We start from the raw sequence: 9,623 nt of genomic DNA, 5'->3' as shown, positions 1-9,623 counted from the left end.
ATTGCGGTTTTTTAAATTCGCTTCCGGTGTCGACCGGAAGCACTGACGGAAGATTTGAAAGTTTGGTGCAAAACTACAACATGTCATCTATTAGTCCTGAAAATGACAACATTCTAGCTTTTGTTGTTTTTGAGTTTTTGTGTCGACAAAATGGTCACTAAAAATTCGATTAAAGGTCGATAACTCCCGACCGGAAGTGATTTTTCAAAAATTAAAAAAAACGAATCAAGTTCAGATCATGATACATCATCTCTGAAAATTTTAAAGAAATCCGTCCACGCATCTCTGAGAAATCTTCTGCACAAAAATTGTAAGAAAAAAAAAAGGAAGAATAATAATAAAAGTGAAAAAGAAACAATAGAATAATAGAAGGGTCTTCCGTTGGAGACGGAAGACCCTAATAATAATAATAATAATAATAAGAAACAGAGTAAAAACAATATGTTCCCCAACTTCGTTTGGGGAACATAATTAAGTACGATTAATACTGTTGTTTCATGTATACAGTCATGTAGTTTATTCAACAGAGGATTGAACTCAATATATAGCCCTCTTATAGCTCTTATAACCATTTTAGGATATTAATGACACTTCTTAATTGACTTTCTACAGCTTGAGTATTTCTGACGTTTTGTCAGTATATACTTGTTTTTTTTTTCTTTTAAAGGGACGACATAAAGGTGCTACCTGCAATCTAGCTGTAAAAAAGTATTTACAATGCCTACATAAAAAGGTCCAGTGATCTTGATAGGTGGTTGGTATTTCTCTAAATTGCATAAAATTTTAAAGATTAGAGAGTTTATGTAATTTTGTGAACAACCTTCATCAATACATTTTAGGATAATGAACTTTTTTTGCTAATTTTAACGGAGAGACAGTCGTTTCCGATGCCTAGATTCTTCAAAACCGTCGCTGTTTGATTGAAACTGGTTTCAAAATTTAATTTCTCTACCTCATCTTGTTTTCCTTGATTTGCAGATAAATCATTTCCTGTGCGATTTCTTTTTTCTATTGCCTCACAATCTGCACTACCACTGTAATCTTTGAACTCTATCTACAATTCAAATAAAATACACGCATTAATGTCATACGCATTGATAGATAGTCCGGTCACAAATTTGAATTTGACATCTATGTGAGACTTGATTTAATCTTTAAAAATTTATAATTTAATCGAAGAATTTAGTCCAAACAATAGATGTTTCTACCTGAGAACCCGCCGGTACGAATCAAACGGATAACAGTGATGTACTGTTTATATTTACATGTACATTGTGTAAATACCTGTGTACTGCGCAGCTGAAAGATTTTCACTGGATAGCGAACTATAATGTTGAACTCTTTGCTCAGTGACAAGAAGGGATGACGACACACTAGTCTTGAACACATATGTTCCATTGAAATAGGAGATAACAGACTGAAACCATGCTCAACAAGATGTGTTTGTGAAACACTGATGCCCCCGTATGGCAACGTAGCGAAGATTCTTTTCTTACATGCAAATCTATTATATTGGTACCCAAAGTAGGGTATTTTCACTGAAAATACAATTGTGAAATAAGAAAGTGGACCAAGATTAAAGTTTTTTTCATAAGTACAGAAATCACCGAGGTCAAAAGGTCAAGATTATTAGTATCCAATGAAATATCTTGCATACTAGCATCACATACTAGTATTTGAAGTATGGAAGCCCTTATCCCTAACCGTTCAAAGCTATTGTCAAGCTGAATTTTTTTTAAAAAGTATGCAAAACTCCAAGGTCAAGGTCAAAGTTCTTGATATCAAATGAAATGTCTTGTCACAAGGATTAAATATGTAAGAATGAAAGCACTATCCTTAACCCTTTAAAATCATGGTCAAGGTTGCTTTATAAGAGTAGGTCAAACTGGAAGGTCATGGTCGAAGGGTCAAAGTTCTTGGTATCCAATAAAGGGTCTTCTCACAAGAATTACATATGTGAAGCATGAATGCACTAAGCCATTACCGTTCAAAAGTTATGACCAAGGTTAGAGTTTTTTCATAAGTAGGGAAATCGTCAAAGTCAAAGTTGTTGGTTTCCAATAAAATGTCTTTCAACATTATATAAATATATATATTAAGAATTAAAGCCCTGCAGGCATGTTCATGAAGCTATCTTAGGGCCACAGTGTGTGTCCTAAGAACGTCTTAGGAAATGTCATAATCTTAATTCAGTTTCTCGAAGTTTTCCTAAATTAAGAGACTTGCCTTAGTTTTCCTAACTTTTGAACAACACAAAGCTTGTCCTAAGAGCATCCTAAGTTTGTTGTGATGCTTTTGATTTTGAACATTGCAAGTATTAGCGACAATTTCTTGTTTCTCAGCAGTCCGTGTATGAGCTATTAATTTACACAAATAATTAAAAAGAAAATGTTACAAAAAGGCTTCTTCTTTGCAAAATATATTACAATTTTCGATAGTTTTAATATAGAGATGATATTAATATTTTCTACTTTATGGAGAAGCACCTGAATATTGAACTTGAAAATTTAATTTTTTTTAAAATTACGTTTTACCCTTTTTCAAGTTAAGAAGGGTAAATTGAATATATTAATCAATACGGAACTTTCGAGTTACGGATCCGCTTCGGATATTATCGCTCACCAGACGTAATTGTAGGGCATAGTTCACTTCCGCATTCCAACGCAACGGTGTAAACAAATATGGAAGACTTCAATAGTTATCAAGTCCCAGCGTTAAAACATTACTTAAGTACGAAAGGCATAACAACATCCATGTACAGAAAAGCTCATTTGATAAAACTGTGTTAACTGGCAAGAGAAATAGACCTAGAAGATGTAGAAACTAAAGATGATTATGTGGATATGGATGTTCGTCGTAGAACGGTCGGAGACCGCATCTTGCCCAGCATAAGCGAGGTACATTTTAAGTCAGTTTTTTTATGGGGAAAATCATATTTATCTCAAATTTATATCATATACAACAATAAGTAAATTAAATAAATATAAAGTTACAGCAAATGAGAGGGTAAGACAGGCATGAACCTTGCCAACATCAAATATATGTAATGAGATTTTATTATATAATATCCAGAATTTTATTTGGAGTATTACAACATTTTCAGGTTAAATTATGTGATTGGAATGGAGATGTAAAGAATGTTCGAGATATAGACATTGCCGATGTTTTTGTGCATTTGATTAACATTGGTTGGGATCAAAATCGCCTTCATTCCTACAAAGAAGACAAGGGCTATTTATTATATCAGAACAATCATGTTGACAGTGTTCGAGTGTGCTTATTGGATTCAGAATATTCTTATATTATGTGTAACACAATGCCAGAAACCCGTCAATCTGAGTACCCGTATAGGACATGGCTACTGGTAAAGGCTGATGGCTATATCATATCAGGTGGCTGCTTCTGTGTTGCGTAAGTCCAGTTTTGTGCTTTACTACATGTAATTACAGTCATAGTATTTATGATTTACATTATATCAATCCCTAAATTCGAGCAATTATTAACATGCTACTTTTTGTCTTTTTAGGGATGATGGTTCTTGCAAGCACTGCACAGCCCTGTCATTTGCTCTTGCAGCTTTTTGCGACCGCCATAAGGACAGGCATACCGAGGTGGGGACCGATGTGAAGTGTGTTTGGGACAAGCCCCGTAAGGAAAGCAAGCCTTGTCGCGTTAAGGAAATTTGCATCTCCCACAGGAAAGTTCCACTCATCCCAAACAAAGAGGACTACCAGCCGTGCCCTACTCTCACCAGTGACATTAACAGAGAAGTCGAAAAAGAACTGTATACAATGTGTCAAGGTACGGGTGCTCTTCTATTACACACATTAGACCCCCATTCAGATGAGGAGGAAGATCATCATGAAGATCCGCCTGATATGATAGCTGCTTTGACACACACAATTCAGACTGGAGAATCCTTGATAGGTTATTTAAGAAATGTGTATAACTCTGATATTATTCAGGAAGTTGAGCAGATCACTTGTGGTCAAAGTGAAAATGAATTATGGTACAAATACAATTATGGTAGAATAACATCTTCCTTGTTTTCAAAAGTATGCCATTTTAGAGGGGGGGGGGTCATGATAATTACATCACACGTGAAATTCTAAATGATAACCCCAATGCCTTAAACACAGATGCAGTAAGGTATGGAAGACAGAATGAAATTGTAGCTAAACAATTGTTTTTTGACATGTATGCTCGTGATCATGTAAATGCAAAAATGAGACCTTGTGGCTTAAACATATCTCAGCAACATCCATTTTTAGGTGCATCACCAGATGCATATTTGTCATGCAAATGTTGTGGGAAAGGTTTAATTGAGGTAAAATGCTCCTACTCCCACAGAAATGAAACACCGTATGATGTTGCAGGTGACCGTCATTATTATTTATATAGAGACACTAATGATGTTGTCAAACTTAGAGCAGATTCACCATGGTATGTGCAGATTCAAGGAAAGCTTGGTATTTGTAATGCTAGGTTGTGTGACTTTGTTTTTTATACAGACATGGGTTTTATCAGTGATAGAATTTATTTTGATGAATCTTTCTTCAATGAAATTGTTAACAAGCGCAGCACCTTTTTCACAAATTATGTTCATCCTGCACTGCTTGCTAAAATGTAGAATATAAATTCTCTGCTGTAATTTGATGCCCTGTACTAGATTACATTGCATCTTGTATGATACACTGTATTGTGTTTTGTCTAATGATTGAAATTAAGACATCTGAATAGCAATAAGAACCACTCACTCATACTTCTATGTTGTTGACTTGTATTACATGAATATGAAAATGAAATTCAGTTAAATATTTTATGTATAAAATTGAACATTGTTAAATCAACAATAATAAAACAGTAAATGTAAAAACAACAACTTCTATATTTTTTAGGTAACACCAAAAATCAAATTAACAAATTAAAAAATGTCAAATATGAAGCATCTTGTTAATTTTTCACAAGAGGTTTTGACAAATTGCATAGAAATGCAGCAACAACAAGAATCTGGCTTGCAATTGGCTTTAAGTTGATTGGTAAAATGCCAGATAACAGTTTATATGATTTCAAACGTTGTATAGCACGTTCCACATGAATCCGTAGTTTCGCTTTCTGTCTTGTTCGCCGAATCTCACTCGCATTTAACCGTTTTCCTTTTCTCCATCCACATTTATGTGTAAATGGTGGTATGACCAACTTTGCCTTTCGCTCCAATAGATAGTCTCTGATGATGAAACCCCGATCAGCCATCACCTCATCTCCAGCAGATATCAAATCCAAGAAATCACTATTGGCTGTAATGTACCTGTCAGACACATTGCCACCCCCACAATTCAGATACATAAGAAAACGCACCGGTAGGAGTTATACCAACAAGGCATTTAAACGTATTATGTCCTTTGTAATTGCTGTACGTTTGGCTTTGAGCAGTAGGTGTCCTTGGCTTTTGAATGAGTATTTCAGTACAGACTATGACGACTCTTGTACGAGGAAATGTCTGTTTGAAAGACCTTGGCATATGTTTCCTGATGCTTTGTAGTGATGGCCATTTCAGTTGAGGTTTAAAAACCTGGAACATGTAGTTTATCCATGTACACACTATTTTGATACTCGTGTCTCTGATACACCAAACAAATCACCAATCAAAAAGGAGGGAACAGAAAGTCTTAGTCTGAGAAGTGTTAATAAAAGCTCATGGAACCTTGCCAACTTCCTCTTTGGACCTGGTTTTCTGATTTCAGAGGTTTCGTAATTATGTTCCCCAAACGAAGTTGGGGAACATATTGTTTTTACTCTGTTTCTTCTTCTTCTTCTTATTATTATTATTTTTCTTCTTCCTGGGAAAATCTTTTCCGCGAATGATCTTGTAAACTACACGTCCGACTTAGGTGAAACCTTTTTAGGGTCAGTAGGCATGTTATGTAGATTTGCCGAACAAAGGTCATTTTGCGCGCACGTGCAACGCGTGAAATGGCCAAAATAATAGATACAGCCGTAACTTTTCTATCTTTTGATTATATGCTTTCATACTCATAATATAAGTATATATTAGTAGTATAGACGTCTTGACATGGTCAAAATAGCAAGATTTCACGCGCATGCACGTGCGCTTCGCTCTGATTGGCTGGAACTAAAGTCTCAATATCTTTCTTGTTTTTCGTCATAATCCTTTGAAATTTTGAACTTAGTCACACATTATGAAGATCTACAGCATGATATATAATAATTTTCATGAAAGCACGTACATGCGCATGTGCTGGCAAGAGCGCGCACGTGCAACATGTGAAATTACCAAGATAATGGATGAAGCCGTAACTTTCATATTTCTTAATGGAATTTTTTGAAACTCACAATGCATGAATAAAATAGTAGTATGGACAAGATGACATGGTCAAAATTGCAAGATCGTATGCGCATGCACGTGCATTTTGCTCTGATTGGCTGAAACTAAAGTCTCAATATCTTTCTTGTTTTACGTCATAATCCTCTGAAATTTTGAACTTAGTCACATATTATGAAGATCTACAGCATGATATATAAGAATTATCATGAAAGCACGTAAATCCACGTGTGCTGCAATCTGATTGGCTGAAACTTTACATGCCTATATCTTTCTTGTTTCTCAACAAAACAGGATGAAGTTTAGAATATGAATAGCTATTATGGATTCCTACATGATATTGCTATCAAAATTGAATGCAAGGACGTGCTTGCATGCACATGCGCACACGCAATGCGTAAAATGAACAATACGTTTGAAAAACGGTAACATTTATATTTTTATGACTTTTTATTGATTTCTGGAATATAAAGATATGTTAATGGTTTAGACAACATGTCATGATCACTTTGCATGTGCATGCACGTGCGTTTGCGAACAATGCGTTAAATGACAAAAAGTTAATATCATTGTAGTTTTTAAAATTCTTTTATGAAATCCTGCAAAACTAAGCATATTGAAATTTGCACAAAAAGGGAGTTGGAGAGCGTTTGGGGAACATCTGTAACGGTCCCCGTTACAATTAGAACTAGTTCATGTTCGCTATGCTTTTCTTTCCTGACCAGTACTTGAGTTTTGTGCATACTTTGTCCAGTATTGCTGTAAGCAGAAACAAAATTTTATCTAAAAGCATATATACAAAATACTGCAGAGCATTCAAATATTGTACAAATCAATATTAGCTGCAATTAAGAAAATACATATTAAGTAGTATTAAGTAAATTTTAAAATAAATCCTCAAAAATCCTACCAAACAATCCAAAGAGCATAGTTATGCTAGGCACGCCTAAATATCTTCTGACTGCTGAGTCGGACTGTGTAATTCTATTGACAAAATGCTCTCTGTGGATATGGTCTGTCTCTTTAGTCATAGTTTCCATATGACGTATATCCTTCATGGTCAGGTCTGTCTGCAGAGCAAAATCAACAAAATCTTCACTGCATCTAGGTTCCACAGACTGTTTGCTGTATATATGGTCGTGGTCTATAAAAATAATAACTTATATAATATATAATAAGTTTAATTGATATACATGTATACTACAAATTGCATATCACATTTCAGAGTTATGCTAATGAAATATCTGAGTCATCACCCTTACTGTATTTTCCACGAGAAATATCCTCAGTCTTGGAGCAAGGTTCCTTGATACAGGTTTCGTTTGATATCTGTTCTATGACACACTCATGTGCTACTGGAAGAGGTATATGTACACCAGCATTCCCCTCACATGAAACTGTGATATCCTCCATCTGAAAAAAATATATAATGCTTTGAAATGTCACATATCAATTTGAATGCATAATTCTCTTGGTATTAAACTTTATTATGCATTTATAATAATAATAAATATTTAATATTAAATTTAATATAGGCCTATATATCACATAGTATTATACCCAGTGAATAAACATGTATATTTTGTTAATATTAGATTTCTGAGTTCAAACAATTAGTTACATTGATGATACACAATATATAGCCTCATAGCATGCATAAATTTTTATGTAGGAATAAAATAATTTGTTTACCGGTAAACATTCCATTGGTGCACACTGGGTGGAATGAACTGACGTCTCCGCTACTGTAGCTGAATCAGACGAAGAATTGGTTGGTTGACGTTTCTCGATAGAGGTTGTTGTTCTGGACTGTTTGGCGACTTTATTGCGTGGAAATAACGTAGGGACAGGATTTTCTTCTGTTGGACAACCATCTATAAAATGTCGTGAACACACAGAATGGTAGCGTTTTGGGGCATACTTCTCATCCCTGAAAACCTGCTGCAGCCACCTCTTTCTCAACTTTGCCTTACGTTTAGCTCCTGGATATGGGTAGAACTGCACTCCCCTCATCCACGGATATTTAATTAAATTTGCCTTTTTCCTGCCATCTGATGTGCAACCCGGCACGGAACACCAATAATGACTTGGTTCGTCTCCATGCTTCTCACTTTTTCTCTTTGGGGGCTTGTTTTCGTCTGCTTCGTTACACTCCATTTTGTTTCGATGTCAACAAAATATGCCCTACATTTCAGCCTTATCACGTGACAGCGGTGTATAAAATCCGAACGTAAACCGCCATATCCAGAGTATCTCGAAAGTTCCGTAGTGAATAGTCAAAAACTAAAATCTTCGGAAAAAAAACTGTGACATAAAAAAGGAAGTGTTCATTCACAAAATAATATTTAATACACCTATGTGTATTGGGGCGTTGCGGGGGGGGGGGTAATGGGTTATTTGTTAATTAAAAAATGAAAGTGGGGATGGACCGATCATTTATCAAAACTTCTATCATAAATTAATAACAATAAACTGATCTTCGGAAAATAACGAGGGACCAAGCCACCTCGACCAACCCGATTTCCTAGCATACTACGTGGAATTGAAACTTTTGACATGTTCTTATTTTTGAATTAACCGGTTGGGAGTAAATACAGAATTTAGAACAGTTGTCATTCAAATATGTAAACTATTGAGAGTTCCAATATTCAAGAAAAAATGTTGGCTTAAAGTGATTTCTTTGTTTGAAAGAAGCAAATTGAAAGTGGGGTGGCTAATTGAAAGGGGGAGAGGGGCTAAACCAACAGAAAAAGTAAACCCCAATTTTCAATGTCTGTATTATATATATGTCTAAATTTACCAAAAAGGGGGCTAAGCCCCCTCGACCCCCCCCCCCCCCCCCCCCGGTTCCGACACCTATGCGTTATATCGTAATCATCAAGTAGATCGATGAGAGGTTAATAATATTTTTTAACTATAAATCTTAACTTTAATTTGTTTGTTTCATTGCGATTTACAAGCGGTACTAAAGATCTTATAATTAAAAAATGCAAATGTATGAAACGGACAGACGCACAGACAAACAGGAAGTTGACATCGGATCTACACCAAAATGTATCCCACCATATGACATGCCTTAGAGAAGACTGTGTTAAAGTTTCAAGCATCTACGACGAGTAGTTGCTCAGAAAACTGCGACGAAAATTTGTTATGTATGAAACGGACAGACGCACAGACAAACAGGAAGTTGATATCGGATTTGAACAAAAATGTATCCCACCATATGGCATGCCTCAGAGAAGATTGTGTTAAAATTTCAAGCATCTGCGATGAGTAGTTG

General features: G+C 35.4%; 2 protein-coding genes across 2 annotated transcripts; one reads left to right on the top strand and one right to left on the bottom strand.

Annotated features, from left to right (window-relative positions):
- The first annotated feature begins 3,087 nt into the window (after window positions 1–3,087).
- Window positions 3,088–4,379, top strand: LOC134238139 (uncharacterized). The gene is made up of 2 exons (XM_062720259.1): window positions 3,088–3,411; window positions 3,527–4,379. The coding sequence occupies exons 1-2, from the start codon at window positions 3,305–3,307 to the stop codon at window positions 4,110–4,112; spliced, it is 693 nt and encodes a 230-aa protein (XP_062576243.1). The 5' UTR covers window positions 3,088–3,304; the 3' UTR covers window positions 4,113–4,379.
- A 2,652-nt stretch (window positions 4,380–7,031) lies between these two features.
- On the bottom strand, window positions 7,032–8,500 carry LOC134238136 (THAP domain-containing protein 11-like). The gene is made up of 4 exons (XM_062720258.1): window positions 8,036–8,500; window positions 7,606–7,756; window positions 7,254–7,487; window positions 7,032–7,102 (listed from the first exon to the last, which is right to left on the bottom strand). The coding sequence occupies exons 1-4, from the start codon at window positions 8,498–8,500 to the stop codon at window positions 7,032–7,034; spliced, it is 921 nt and encodes a 306-aa protein (XP_062576242.1).
- Window positions 8,501–9,623: the final 1,123 nt, after the last annotated feature.

The sequence above is a fragment of the Saccostrea cucullata genome, unplaced genomic scaffold (assembly GCF_032062105.1).
Source record: "Saccostrea cucullata isolate Sc308-1 unplaced genomic scaffold, CSIRO_AGI_Scuc_v1 ctg7626, whole genome shotgun sequence".
Classification (NCBI taxonomy): Eukaryota; Metazoa; Mollusca; class Bivalvia; order Ostreida; family Ostreidae; genus Saccostrea; species Saccostrea cuccullata.
Note: the sequence above shows the minus strand (reverse complement) of the source record. Positions and strands in the feature narration are given on the sequence as shown.

Excerpts from the sequence above, each read along its gene's own strand:
- LOC134238139 (XM_062720259.1), top strand. The coding sequence starts at position 3,305 with ATGTGTAACACAATGCCAGAAACCCGTCAATCTGAGTACCCGTATAGG. Across the intron at positions 3,412-3,526 it reads GGTGGCTGCTTCTGTGTTGC|GGATGATGGTTCTTGCAAGC; the intron begins GTAAGTCCAGTT and ends TTGTCTTTTTAG.
- LOC134238136 (XM_062720258.1), bottom strand. The coding sequence starts at position 8,500 with ATGGAGTGTAACGAAGCAGACGAAAACAAGCCCCCAAAGAGAAAAAGT. Across the intron at positions 7,488-7,605 it reads TATTTCTCGTGGAAAATACA|ACCACGACCATATATACAGC; the intron begins GTAAGGGTGATG and ends TTATTTTTATAG. Across the intron at positions 7,103-7,253 it reads TATGCTCTTTGGATTGTTTG|CAATACTGGACAAAGTATGC; the intron begins GTAGGATTTTTG and ends TTCTGCTTACAG.